The sequence below is a fragment of the Lactuca saligna genome, chromosome 4 (genome assembly GCF_052625555.1).
Source record: "Lactuca saligna cultivar CGN05327 chromosome 4, ASM5262555v1, whole genome shotgun sequence".
Taxonomy (NCBI): Eukaryota; Viridiplantae; Streptophyta; class Magnoliopsida; order Asterales; family Asteraceae; genus Lactuca; species Lactuca saligna.
The window spans coordinates 299148427-299163842 of NC_136420.1; the positions used below are offsets into that span (position 1 = coordinate 299148427).

General features: G+C 42.9%; 1 protein-coding gene across 1 annotated transcript; it reads right to left on the reverse strand.

Moving 5' to 3' along the window:
- Positions 1 to 1911: 1911 nt before the first annotated feature.
- Positions 1912 to 4426, reverse strand: LOC145043850 (mitochondrial outer membrane protein porin 2-like). Its single transcript, XM_078992617.1, has 6 exons — positions 4267 to 4426; positions 3996 to 4063; positions 3114 to 3224; positions 2949 to 3035; positions 2637 to 2845; positions 1912 to 2273 (listed from the first exon to the last, which is right to left on the reverse strand). Exons 1-6 carry the CDS (start codon positions 4313 to 4315, stop codon positions 1967 to 1969), a joined length of 831 nt encoding a protein of 276 aa, XP_078848743.1. The 5' UTR covers positions 4316 to 4426; the 3' UTR covers positions 1912 to 1966.
- Positions 4427 to 15416: the final 10990 nt, after the last annotated feature.

Below are 15416 nucleotides of genomic sequence, written 5' to 3' on the forward strand. Positions count from 1 at the left end.
AAAACATTGTCTAAAATTTATAAAAAAAAAAACAGATTTGCATTTTTTTGGATATAGATATTTTCCTTAAATTGTTTATAAAATTTAAATTTATGATTAGATTTTGATTTTTGTTGATTTTTTTCATAATTAAAATGCATCTAAAATTAGAACCAAATGTCACCAGGCTAATTTTATTTATTGATAAAACATAAAAATAGATTTCACAAAAATACCAATACTATAACTATAAATTATCCCAAAAATCGGAGGCGCCCTAAGATCGAAGGCCCGATGCGACCGCACCTCCGGCACCACCCCAGGGCCGCCACTGGAATAACCGGAAGGCACATTTCTCAGCACCGTCGAGTATCCGCCGTGTCCTGATGAGCGCACCGCTTTCCGGCGAACTACGCACAAAACACAACCCCCGATCAATGCCGATCCACAAGGATGACGGAGTGCAAATCGTTTGCGACACATATAAAGGACGCGGGGGCAAAGTTGTTCATGTATACCGTCATAAGTGGGTGATTCACATTGAGCGAATCACACAAGGGAATGTGAATGGATCTACAGACATGTGATGTTTGTTTTTTTTGAGTCACAATGTCTGCAGTCTGCGGACCACATCTGTAGAGCTCTACAGTAGAAGAGATGGAACAAACGTCTGCAGTCTGGAAAAAAAGACTGTTTGTTTTTTTAACATCTGCAGGCTACTAAAATAAACTAAAATCTAAATAAACTCTTTTTTTTTTAACTTCAAAGTGATTTTTAAATATTTTTATGAATTTCTTATAAATAATTAACAAATCTAGATCAACTTATATGTATTATTGTATAAAAAGTGAAAATACAAATGGTAAAAATTAACGTATATATTTGATAAAAACCAATATTTTTGGTCGCAAAGTAATACTTAAACATTATAATTAGGAATTAAAAAATTTGATACACAAATGGATGAAAATAAATTTCGATTTTTTCAATTAAATTAATTAAAAACATACCATAAATTTTTTTTCTCAATAAATTGATGATACTGTATTAAATAATGTTTATAAATTTTGGCACAAAAATATTACAATATATTATGATTTTATGCTTCATATTTATATAAACAACTTCAATAACCATTATTATAATAAATATTTATTTATAAATTTGTCAAAGATATTATGTTTGTGTTGTCGAACCCTTTTTTTTTAAGTATTGTAACTTTTTTTTTTCAATTTTTTTATCATTAATAAAGTTAGAATAAATATAAATTAAAAAAAAAAACTAAAAAAATTAAAGATATATGTATTTTTAGGCTAGAAGATTTTTGAAGATGTTAGAGGACTCTGGTCCATATCTGCACAAAAAAGATGGCACACAAACATTTTTAGGTTTGCAGTCTTCAAAAAACAAACAGTCTGCGAATGTTAATGTCTACGCATGGTCTGCGCAACGCAGACAGAAGAGGCAAAGCTCCTCCTTGATAAGGATAGGAAATCATTGATTGATCGGAAAGCGATGAGACGTGATGCGGTGGATAAGGATAAGGAAGATAAGTTCACCTTTGAGGAGAGTATGCAAAACGTTGATTGATTAAATGATTTGCTCATCTCTTGTTCTGGACCTTTTCGTAAAGCTTTCTCTGATTCTTCTAGCTTTTTGACATTAGTTTTCGTATAGAGATTTACATTTAGCATAATGATAATTTCATGAGTTTTTGAAATTCAAACTTATGTTCATGTTCATACCTTTGTTTTGATCTTGGTTTATTGAATTACTTGTTAATTCATCACATATTGCTGGATGAATTACTTTACATGTCGATTTTTGGTTCAATTTCTTATGGTCATAAGAATTGCTTATTGATCGAGAATGCTCCCATTAATGGAGGACAAAAAATTAAATTTGAAAAGGAAAAAAAAACTCACACTTCAATTAATTAAACAAAAATGCATTATATAAAATCACCAGTAAAGCAACCAAATTTTAATCATGGTTTGAGTGCAAGAGCCAAACCAAACTTTGGAGTTTTATCCAATGCTTTCGTGTCCATTTCACTAGACAATGTCACAAGCGATTTGGGAATAATCTCATGCTGCAAAAGTGCACCGAGCTTACCATGGTTATTCAACTTCGCCTTAACCATGGTTAAACTATCAACGGCATACGACCCACCAACCGTAAACGTGTTCTCATTTAACGAAAACCTTCTCGTAATTTCCCCTACGCAAGCCGTCTTTCTTAATTCATCCAAATGGTGTATATATGACGCCCTTATCGTATCCCCTTTGTCACCCCTAAAAAATATATGTCATCAACCCAAAAACAAAACATTCCAGATGATGTCCAGATTACTGGCCGCCATCTACTTTAGTCATTCATCAATGAAGCACAACAACATGGTTGATGTAATTGTTTACAAAAAAAAACATATCAGATGATGTCCAGATAATCATCTAGATTATCTGTACATCATCTAAAATACTCAGTCATTGATATTCATCAATGACTGGAGCACAACAACATGGTTGATGTGATAGCTTATAAAAAAAACATATCAAATGATGTCCATATAATCATCTAGATTATCTGGACATCATATGAAATACTCATTCATTAACCATTCCTAGCACAACAATATGGTTGATGTAATTGCTTACAAAATTATGGAAGCATTGGAATCCGGTTTGTTAACACCTATGCCAGCAGTGTACTTTGTCAATCTTCCGGAAGACGGTTCGTACCCGGCTTCTGCACCAATAACAAATGACGGTGTACCGATTGTAGTCGAAATGTCGATTGTTGGGGTTTTGTTCAAAGAAACCGCAGAAGCTAAAGTAGCATGACAATGAAAGTATTGAACCTCTACCTACAAAAGTACACATAATTTGTTTACAGACGTATATGCATAGATATAGATATAGATACAGATATACAGATATAGATACAGGTACAGGTATTGAGGAGTGTACCTTGCCAGAGTTGAAATCAGGGAGCTTGATTGACGCGATGGTTTTGGTTGAGGGTACGATCTCTGTGAAAGTTAATGTTGTAGCAATCTACGAAGTCGGTTTTATATTAGGTTAAATATGAAAAACTTATTAAAAAAATGAAAATCCAGGTGGAAATATAAAAACCTTTGATTCTGTGTCGACTTTGACATCGACCAATATGTTATTGTACTTGTACACTGCTCCAACATCTCCAGATTGGAGACCACCTTTCTTTGTTGCAGTTGATGTTATTGCCTTCAATACAGTGATATATAATGTTTTTAATTAATGAATATTAAATGTTATATGTGACAAAATAATAGCGAATATTTTTGATAGAAATAAACGAGCACCAATTATTTTGCTACTGATGCTACTTTTTTAAAAAAATGGCTATTGAATACATTGAGAAAACTAGTTTTGGGTTGCATATTTAGTTTTATATGTTCACAAAACTAAACAATTTAGGGTTGCATATTTACTTTTCTGATACTAGTTTTCTAATAAATTGGCTACTGAAATAAATTGTATTTCCACTAAACATTCATGCAAAAACCGAAGTGGATAATGAAGTAAATGAACAAGTATTTGAGTAGAATGTTAAATATTTTGAGTATTTTCAATGATTAAAAACGAATACGAACATTACATATCCATGTTCATTCAGTCAAGTTAACCAAACAAACATGAAATGATGAATGAATGGAAATTTTTTATTTATATTCATACGTTTAACGAATTAGTTTTTTCATGTTCATTCGTATATGTTTGTTAAGATGTTAAACGAACTCCGATATTTAAATACAACTTAACATATATCAAAATAAACGAACTTACCATAAACTAACATATTATATAACAACCAAATATAAACAAAATTAAACGAATGAGACCATTGTTTATATTCGTTCGTTTAACTAAATGATCGGAAATTTGTGTTTATGTTCGTTTAAATGAACGAAAATAAACAATCTTTTCACAATGAACTATTTGCTCTTTACAACATTAATTATAGATGATACTTACAACTCCGGTTGCAGTGGTGGTTGAAACAGAAATTTTCTGATCCGATATGTAGTCTCTCGTTAACAGATCTACACACAAATCAAAACAAAATAGTAACACATGCAAATTCGCTCATTTTCAAGAACGCTAATAAAAAAGTTTGTACAAATATATATACAAATTACAGTGGGTTTGATGATCCATAAATATAACGAGGATTAAATAAAATGGAGATTCGAAGGTGTAAGGGAAGATTAATAAACGAATCAGATCACTGAAATTAGTGAATTACCTCTGGCTTTTTTGCCGATATCGGAGAAGAGTCCTGGTCCGCAGCTCATTGTTGTTGCAGAAGAATTTGAAATTTCAATCGAGAGAGAGAGAAATGTGTGAGAGTTGGAATGGCGTAGGGAGAGATGTGTGCATGTGTCTGATGAATGGTGCTAAACTGCGCTTTCACCACCGCGTGCCACGTGTTTGGTTGTGGAGATGTGCCTAATTTTATTGAGCAGACGTTTGGTATAAAATTGAAATTTACAAATGTTTGTGATTTTGATTTTTTGTTATTAGAATAATTTTCATGTCGCGATAATTTGTAGAGTAAGTGTAGCAAAATTGATGTCGAAAACGATTAGTTGTGGAATATTTTAAATCGTTTTGATTATGATGTTTTTTTTTTTATTTCTATAAAAAAAATAACGATTAGTTGTGGAATATTTTAAATCGTTTTGATTATGATGTTTTTTTTATTTCTATAAAAAAAAATAACGATTAAAGTTCAAGACGCTTATTTGTTGAAACATAATCGAATTTTGGCATAAGTATAAAATTTTAAGTGAATTACATGTTTGGTTTCGCACGTTTCCTAAATATAACATCTTTAATCCACAAAATTGGTTTTTTGCAAGTTTGTTTGTTGACAAAGTTGCAAAAATATTCTCGTGGTTGTCCAAATTATATGGTTTTATTTCAAAATGTTTAGTGGTGTATCAGCAGTCTAATTTTAGTTACCTTATGTGCTATTACTTTTTTGTTCAAAAACATTGATTTTAACGGATTCTATGTTAATTCTTTTAAAAATACCAATTTTATCTTCATGGATCATTTCTACATCTCTTATTTTTAACATTATTCAGTTATTATACATTAGTTCTTTTAATTAATTATTTTTAAATTTTTTATTGGATTAATTCTATTGTATTATTATATATTAATAAATATTATTTTTTAATATATATTTATATATTAATAAATATTAATTTATTGCTAGCGGCCAGATCCTAGTCTTCCACACAACTATCAGGGGCCAAACCCTGGTGTTCATATAATTGCTAGGGGTTAGATCCTAGTCTTTCATACAATTTCTAGGGGCCAAACTTTGGTCTTTCATGCAAGAATCACAAAAACAACTAGCATCTTATATAGTACAGTGAGAAAACTCATCTCATAAGCGTAGTCGATAGATAACAAGCTCACACAACTGAAAAGTGGGTGTTACACACCTCCTACAGAAACATAGAAGGTAAACCCTTAGTCCACCTTCTAAAAATATCAATTTGACTAGAAGTCAAACCCGATCAAAAGTCAACATCAGTTAACCTCCAAGTCGTAGTCATCCTTTGGTCACTTCGTGGTACTTTCTCGACAAAATTGTCATGACCAGTGCAATTGCCACATCGTGAAGAGCATGTCACCATGTTGTGGCAACTGCATAGTGAAAAACTTAATGGATTAAACCCTTAATTCGTTAAGCGATAATCTCATACTTTTCGGCAGGCTTCTTGGGACCCTAATGGTCTATATAAATCCTTGCTTTAATGACATGTGTGTCAAATACATATCATTTGCTCAATTAGATCAAAAATGGCATAAATTGGGTCAATATCCATGCTTGAGCTCAAAGTTACATAACTATTTAGATCTAGAATATCTAACCCTCTTGTGACTACAAGGATCAATAAAGTTGCAAACTTTATTGAATCCAACCACTCAAAACTCCAAGAACATGAAGAAAATCCAATAAAACTTATATCCAAATAGAGCTACCTAGCAATCTGAAAAAGAGGACTTACAAAGGTCCAAAAGATTATCTCAAAGGTGCTGGGGAGTTGCTTGCTTGCTTCTTGCACTAGAACCTTCTTCTTATTCCTTCTAAATGCACCAAAATAAGCTCAAAATGGACGAAAAGAGGGTTTGCTTCAAGTCATTAGGAAGTGATGGAGGTTGAGGGTATAGGAAAACCTAGCCATCACTTCCTTTAAATAGGGCCTTAAGCCAAAAAAATTTGGGGTTTTCCCGAAAATTTTGGGGTTTCCCCAAAAGCAATCCCCACGTTGTGGCACGTATATTGTCACGTTGTGTCGGCTAAATGAGATGCGTGTCTCATGCAGCCTTGCCACGTCATGGTGATTCCTCCACCATATGGTGGCCATCCAAAACTCAAGTGTCTATACATCTTCGTGTCCCCTGGATGGAAAGAAAATGTAGCACCTGGTTTCCGGTATGTGAATTTTATTTGAGCATTGCCCTATTTTAGCCTTGGACTCGGCGAGTCATAAGGTCCGACTCGCCGAGTAGGGACGAGACTCAGGACACGTTTAAGTGGGCGACTCGGCGAGTCCATATCCTGGACTCGGCGAGTCACCGCTGCTGGATGAAACCCTAAGTTTCAAGGGTTTGCACCCTATTTAAACCCTCATTCCGCCCCCAACTCGTCCCCATTCACCCCCAGAACTCCCCAACATCGTTTTTCCCTTATTTCCTTGAGAGATTGAAGTGCTCTTGGTGTGTTCTTGAAGGTTTTGAGGAGAAAGAGGTGTAGATCAAGAAGAGGAGAAGGAGATCAGGCATCTTTGTGTCATTTCAACATATTCCTTGAGGTATAGCTCGTTTCCCCTCTGTTTTCAAGCTTGTAATCTCTTTTTGCTTCATTGGAGTCCTTCTTGGGCTCTTCCCCAAGCTTGTTTGTGCTTTGTGGGTGATAATAAGTTGTTAGCCTTTAGATCTAGGCATGATCTAGTCCCTGGAATTTGGATCTAATGCCTTTATGGGGTCATATTGCATGAAAGCCCTAGATCTACCCCTTTTGGTGCACTTTGAGCCTTAAAATCCATATTGGTGAATATCTACACGTAAAGTTGGAAACTTTACGTGTGATTTGTGTCCTAGAAGCCCAGATCTGTGAATGGCATGGACTGGAATCGAGCAAATCGGTGTATTTGATGGATGCATGGCTGCGACTCGGCGAGACATATATGTGACTCGACGAGTCTGGTCGCGAGTCACTGAACCGGTCCCTTTAAGATGTATCGAGTTGAGCCGTGAGTCACAGGGGGTGACTCGGTGAGTTGGAAGCTGAACTCACTCATGATAGGACTCGGCGAGTCAATGCCCTGACTCGGCGAGTCCAAGGCAATCTTCATAGATCAAGAACAGACTCGGCGAGTTGTTCATACAACTCGGCGAGTCTTAGCATAAAGTGTTCTTCGGATGAAGATGAACTCGACGAGTTGTTCATACAACTCGGCGAGTAGGATGAAGAGGTTGAACGTCAGTTTAGAAGATGAACTCGTCGAGTCATAGCCCAACTCGACGAGTAGAATCAGGGACCCAGGACAATAGTTTGCTAGGGACTCGGCGAGTGGAGATCCACTCGGCGAGTCGGGTAAACTAATAGTTGACTTCGATTTGACTTAGGGCTAGACCAGGGGTAAAATGGTCTTTTTACCCAAAGGACAGTTAGCAGTGTATGATTAAGTATATTGTGGGAATTACAGCCGGGGAGTTTCCGGAGCAGCAGCAGCAGTAGTAGGTGATCAATTCCCACACAGACCAGCAGCTATTTCGAGGTGAGTTTCCTTTCATTAGTAACGGGTCTAAGGCACCAAGGCCGGCCCGTATAGATGAGACGTTAGTATTATAGTGTGGGACGAGCCCGTATCTATTAGTCGAGTTGATTGTGATATATACCAGTATGATAGAACTGTTTATACTTGTTGTCTGCGTGATACTTGTATGATATGTGTTGACGGTTGGGTGTGGGCGAGGCCCGTATCCCTCCGAGAATGGAGTGTGGGCTAGGCCCGTATCTCCCAGGTAGCGAAGTGTGGGCGGGGCCCGTATCTTCACGAGTGTGGGCGGGGCCCGTATCTCTCAGAAAGTGAGGTGTGGGCGGGGCCCGTATCCTCACGAGTGTGGGCGGGGCCCGTATCTCCTAATTGCATGTTATTTGTTATATGATGTATGGTATGGGGGAGCTCACTAAGCTTTGTGCTTACAGTTTCAGTTTTGGTTTCAGGTACCTCCTCAGCTAGGGGAAAGGAGCCGGCACGGTAGCAGCATGTCACACACACACTCTTCAGTTTCCGCATTTACGAGATTCACTGGGATTGTACTCTGATATTTGATGGATTGTATGGTTTGAATATTAAAACATGGTTTGCGATGTGTTATGGCGTGATTAAACAATGCTTTTATTTATTAATGATTACTAAAAGTAATATTTTAAAATGAAAATTTTTGGACATGAAAATTGGGTCGTTACAAGTTGGTATCAGAGCCCTGGTTTGAGGGATTCGGACACGCCTTCGGGAGTGTCTGAACTCAAATCGAGGGATTGAAAGATTTTCCAAAAGAAAATGTTCTCTAAAACTCGGAAAAGAGTCATAAGAAAGAGCGAAGTGTGTGACGTGCGCGACCGGCCGAGCTCAAGTAAGTATTCCCCATAGTACCCATACAAGTTTATGTTATGTTTATCAGCTTACGTAGAACTGCATGCTAGAATAGGGCTAAGGATCTAGGAGTGATGCCTTATGTGCCTGCTTATGTGTTACAGCTTTATGAATATTGCATGCTAGAATTGAGTAGACAGCAGTAGGATAGCCTGTTTAGGTTATGCCTGATAGTATGAGCTTAGCATCCTATGTTAAGTGTCGTTTCTTGTTATAAGGATAGTTTTGGCTTGAGTCTGTTTCCCCTTATCCGAATGCTGCTTGCTTCGTGCTTTGTGGGGTTCCGAGTAATGGGAGTTAGCCACTAGGTAAACACGTCACACCACATGTAATCAGGGTTGAATAATCCCAAAGTATTGGAACTGGCCCTATTGCACAGCTCTTGTTTGAGTCCAACCGTTGTAGGGACGGATCTTTTACTTGAAGGATTATCTAATCCTCGTCCCATGTGATGGTGTTTAGGTGGTGGCTAACTGGCACTATGAGGAGACCTACAGCAGCTGAGGACCAATCGTGTTGAACTTGAGTTTTCCCTAGGGCAAGCCTAGGATGAGAATAGCAGAGAGTAGCAGTAGTAAAGGGGATCTGGTGAAGTCGAGGAATTCCTCGGAGAAGGTACGGATAGATGTGGAAGGTAGTATGGGCCCGTACTACTGAAAGCAGAGGATCCGTACCCGAGCCGAGGAAGTCCAAGATGAGACCAAGGAACCTGTAAGTAGTTGAGATCCCTCAGAAAGTAGCAGTATCACTAATGATTATTATGATGTTTTGCAGAATGGTGGTACTTCGACCGAGACCGACAGATGGCGGGTCAGGAGAGGGGTCAGGTTCGGGATCAGGCACCGAGCCGATTGACGAGAGGCTACGTGAGTTCATCACGTCGGAGATTACCAGGGGCATCCTTGAGTCGACCCCCATCCTCTTTGGGTCGATCAAGGAAGGGATCATAGAGTTGATGGAGGATCGCCTACGGGCATTCAGGAGCGATTTAGCCCCTAGCCAGTCAGGATCTCGCACACTGTCCTTCAAGGACTTCAAGGGAAGTGGTGCGCCGGATTTCCATGGGGTGAAGGACCCCATTGTCGCCAGGCGGTGGATTGCGGATATCGAGTCCGCCCAGTTGACTAGCTTCTACCCCGAGGGGTCGAAGGTGAGGTACGCAGCAGGGTGTTTACGGGACTGAGCATGGGATTGGTGGGTGTCAGTGGGTGACTCGTTGGGAGCCTCGGCTATCGAGGCAATGACCTGGTCGGACTTTGTGGCTAGGTTCAGGGCAGAGTTTGTGCCGGCGGTCGAGCTTCAGCAGCTGGCCAGGGAGTTTCTAGACATGAGGCAGGCGACAGAGACCGTGGCGGAGATCACCGCCAAGTTTCGTGAGAGGGCTTTATTGGTGCCCCAGTATGCCGGTGACGAGGACATGAGGAGGACTCGTTACCATGATATGCTACGAGCTGACATCCGGGAGCATGTTAGTTTTTCGGCTTGCCCCACCCTGGACTCCATGATTGCCAGGGCTAGGGAGAGGGAGATAGATTTGGAGCACATCCGGAAACGGAAACTGGAGGACGGTCAGGCAGGAGGGGCTTCGGGGAAGAAGCCCAAGGGACCAGACGGTAGACCGAAAGGTCATTCAGGATCGAGCCGCTGCGGGAAATGCGGCAGGACGCACGTGGGGATATGTAGGATGGGATCAGGAGGCTGCTAAAAGTGCGGCAAGACAGGGCACTTTAGCAGGGATTGTACTGCTCCAGCTTCAGCTATTCAGACATCCGAGTTGCTGTGTTTTCACTGCAACCAGAGGGGCCACAAGAAGGCCAATTGCCCCCAGTTGTCAGTTGCAGCGCCAGTGAAGGCGCCGGCTCCAGCGACCCTGCGGATCACGGATGGTCGGCAGGGCAAGGCAGAGGCTCCAGTGGTGAGGAGTCGGGCATTTCAGTTGACTGCCGAGGAGGCACGCGCCGCGCCCGATGTGGTGACGGGTATGATTCTTTCCTTCTATCTTTTGTTTTATGATGTTATGGTATTGATATGTGCTCCATGTGTATACATGTGTATTAGGATCGTTCCATGTGAACGGCATCCCAGTTCAGGTATTGTTCGACTCGGGTGCATCCCGATCGTTCGTTTCCCTTGCTCTTAGCAAGAGATTTCATGAGACTTCAGGCGAGTTAGATTGCCCGTTAGAGGTAGAGATTGCTGACGATCGATCGGTGCGAGCATCGATGGTGTTTTGGGATTGTGTTCTGCGACTGTTTGAGGAGCGTTACCTGGTAGACTTGGTTCCCATCCCATTGCGTGGGAACAAGGTGATTATTGGTATGGATTGGTTGAGCCCTAATGGGGCAGTGATAGATTGCGCGCAGCAGCTAGTGCGAGTCAGGACCCCAAGCGGGGGAGAGTTAGTGATTCATGGAGAGCGACCGCAGTGTGGACCCGCTGTATGTTCAGCAGCGAGGGCTAGGCGCTACCTTCAGCAGGGATGCGCGGGTTATGTCGCGTATGTGATGGATACCCGGGAGGCGGGTAAGGCGACCGTGAGCGAGGTCCCGGTGGTTCGAGATTTTGCTGATGTTTTCCTGGAGGAACTACCTGGGATACCTCCGGAGCAACAGGTGGAGTTCAGGATTGACCTCATTCCCGGTGCGGCTCCGATAGCCAAAGCACCATATCGGTTGGCTCCTCCCGAGATGCAGGAGTTGTCTACGTAGCTACAGGAGCTGCTGGACAAGGGATTTATTCGGCCGAGCAGTTCACCCTGGGGAGCCCCGATTCTGTTTGTAAGAAAGAAGGACGGGTCGCATCGGATGTGTATAGATTATCGGGAGCTGTACAAGGTAACGGTGAAGAACCGATACCCGCTTCCGAGGATTGACGACCTATTTGACCAGCTTCAGGGAGCATCTTGGTTCTCCAAGATTGACTTGCGTTCAGGCTATCATCAGATGAGGGTCAGGGAGGAGGATATGCAGAAGACTGCGTTTCGGACGCACTATGGTCATTACGAGTTCGTGGTGATGCCGTTTGGGCTCACCAATGCTCCTGCCGCGTTCATGGACCTCATGAACCGCGTGTGTAGACCGATGCTGGATCGGTCTGTGATAGTCTTTATCGATGATATCTTGGTCTATTCCAAGACTCGGGAGGAACACGAGGAGCATCTGAGGGAGGTATTGGAGACCCTGAGGAGGGAGAGCTTGTATGCCAAGTTCTCCAAGTGTGAGTTTTGGTTGCGCGAGGTGCAATTCCTTGGGCACCTAGTCAACCAGAACGGGATTCTGGTTGATCCGGCCAAGGTCGAGGCCGTGATGAGATGGGAGGTCCCGAAGTCTCCATCTGAGATTCGGAGCTTCCTGGGATTGGCAGGCTACTATCGGAGGTTTATCCAAGATTTCTCCAAGATAGCCGTACCCCTGACGCGACTGACGAAGAAAGTCGTGGTCTTCCGGTGGGGACCCGAGCAGCAGGCTGCGTTTGAGATGCTGAGACAGAAATTGTGTGAGGCGCCTATCCTAGCCCTGCCTGAGGGCGTCGAGGATTTTGTGGTTTACTGCGATGCATCCATTTCGGGGTTGGGCGCAGTTCTGATGCAGAGAGGGCATGTCATTGCCTACGCTTCACGGCAGCTCAAGCCTCAGGAGGAAAATTACCCGACGCACGATTTGGAGTTGGGGGCGGTGGTCTTTGCCCTCAAGATTTGGCGACATTACCTCTACGGGGTTCGGTGTACCATCTACACGGACCACAAGAGTTTGAGGTACCTCATGGACCAGCCGAATCTGAATATGAGGCAGCGGCGGTGGTTGGACGTGGTGAAGGATTATGATTGCGAGATCCTTTACCACCCGGGGAAGGCCAATGTGGTGGCCGATGCACTTAGCCGCAAGACGGTGCCGATCAGGGACGTTTGTTTGAGGATGACTGTGGTGACTCCCCTGTTGGAGCAGATTCGGGAGGCTCAACAGGAGGCTATCAAGGAGGAGCGTCGGAAGATCGAGCGTGTGGTGGGTCAGGTTTCCTCCTTTGATTATGATGGCAGAGGACTTTTGACATTACACCGTAGGGTGTGGGTGCCGTATCACGGTGGCGTGCGTCAGATTTTGATGGAGGAGGCGCACAAGTCCCGATTTTCTATTCATCCCGGGGCGACGAAGATGTATAGGGATCTTCGTCCGGATTACTGGTGGCCCTGCATGAAGCGGGATGTGGCATGGTACGTCGAGCGGTGTTTGACCTGCAGGAAGGTCAAGGCCGAACATCAAAGACCGCATGGTAAGATGCAGCCGTTGGACATTCCACTGTGGAAATGGGAAGATATCACGATGGATTTTATCACAAAGCTTCCCAGGACCGCACGTGGAGTGGATTCGATTTGGGTCATCGTGGATAGATTGACCAAGAGTGCTCACTTTATTCCAATTCAGGAGAGCATATCGGCCGAAAAATTGGCCGACATCTATATCAGGGAGATTGTGGCACGGCATGGAGTGCCAGTATCGGTAATCTCGGACAGGGACGTGCGTTTTACTTCCAGATTTTGGAAGAAATTCCATGACGAGTTGGGCACTCATCTGCATTTTAGCACCGCCTTTCACCCGCAGACAGATGGTCAGAGTGAGCGGACCATCCAGACTTTGGAGGACATGTTGCGGGCGTGTGTGCTGGATTTCGGTGGTAGCTGGGATACCTATCTTCCCTTGGCTGAGTTCTCCTACAACAACAGCTATCACGCGAGCATTGACCGACCACCGTTCGAGATGTTGTATGGGCGGAAGTGCAGAACCCCGATATGTTGGGGGGAGGTTGGCCAGAGAGTCATGGGAAGCACCGAGGTGGTGCTAGAGACGACCGAGAGGATCCAGCAGGTTCGGAGCAGACTTCAGACTGCACAGAGTCGGCAGAAAAGCTACGCCGATAGACGTCGATCCGACTTGGAGTTCCAAGTCGGGGATATGGTCCTCCTGAAAGTGTCGCCTTGGAAAGGTGTCATTCGATTCAGGAAGCGGAGCAAGTTGGGCCCAAGGTTCATCGGGCCGTTCAGGGTTGTAGCCCGGGTGGGCAAGGTGGCGTATAGGCTGGATCTGCCAGCCGAGCTCAGTCAGATCCACATCACCTTTCATGTTTCGCAGCAGCGGAAGTGCCTGGTGGATGATTCAGCAGTAGTTCCATTGGAGGATATTCAGGTTGACGACAGCTTGAATTACATTGAGCGCCCAGTCGCAATACTTGACAGAAAGACAAAGATGTTGAGAAACAAGAGGGTAGAACTAGTAAAGGTGCAATGGCAGCACCGCAAGGGTTCGGAGTGGACTTGGGAACCGATGGACGAGATGATGGAGCATTACCCCGAGCTGTTTCAGGACCGGGCAGCAGACTTCGAGGACGAAGTCTAAAATAAGTGGGGGAGATTTGTAGCACCCGGTTTCTGGTATGTGAATTTTATTTGAGCATTGCCCTATTTTAGCCTTGGACTCGGCGAGTCATAAGGTCCGACTCGCCGAGTAGGGACGAGACTCAGGACACGTTTAAGTGGGCGACTCGGCGAGTCCATATCCTGGACTCGGCGAGTCACCGCTGCTGGATGAAACCCTAAGTTTCAAGGGTTTGCACCCTATTTAAACCCTCATTCCGCCCCAACTCGTCCCCATTCACCCCCAGAACTCCCCAACATCATTTTTCCCTTATTTCCTTGAGAGATTGAAGTGCTCTTGGTGTGTTCTTGAAGGTTTTGAGTAGAAAGAGGTGTAGATCAAGAAGAGGAGAAGGAGATCAGGCATCTTTGTGTCATTTCAACATATTCCTTGAGGTATAGCTCGTTTCCCCTCTGTTTTCAAGCTTGTAATCTCTTTTTGCTTCATTGGAGTCCTTCTTGGGCTCTTCCCCAAGCTTGTTTGTGCTTTGTGGGTGATAATAAGTTGTTAGCCTTTAGATCTAGGCATGATCTAGTCCCTGGAATTTGGATCTAATGCCTTTATGGGGTCATATTGCATGAAAGCCCTAGATCTACCCCTTTTGGTGCACTTTGAGCCTTAAAATCCATATTGGTGAATATCTACACGTAAAGTTGGAAACTTTACGTGTGATTTGTGTCCTAGAAGCCCAGATCTGTGAATGGCATGGAATGGAATCGAGCAAATCGGTGTATTTGATGGATGCATGGCTGCGACTCGGCGAGTCATATATGTAACTCGACGAGTCTGGTCGCGAGTCACTGAACCGGTCCCTTTAAGATGTATCGAGTTGAGCTGTGAGTCACAGGGGGTGACTCGGTGAGTTGGAAGCTGAACTCACTCATGATAGGACTCGGCGAGTCAATGCCCTGACTCGGCGAGTACAAGGCAATCTTCATAGATCAAGAATAGACTCGGCGAGTTGTTCATACAACTCGGCGAGTCTTAGCATAAAGTGTTCTTCGGATGAAAATGAACTCGACGAGTTGTTCATACAACTCGGCGAGTAGGATGAAGAGGTTGAACGTCAGTTTAGAAGATGAACTCGTCGAGTCATAGCCCAACTCGACGAGTAGAATCAGGGACCCAGGACAATAGTTTGCTAGGGACTCGACGAGTAGAGATCCACTCGGCGAGTCGGGTAAACTAATAGTTGACTTCGATTTGACTTAGGGCTAGACCAGGGGTAAAATGGTCTTTTTACCCAAAGGACAGTTAGCAGTGTATGATTAAGTATATTGTGGGAATTACAGCCGGGGAGTTTC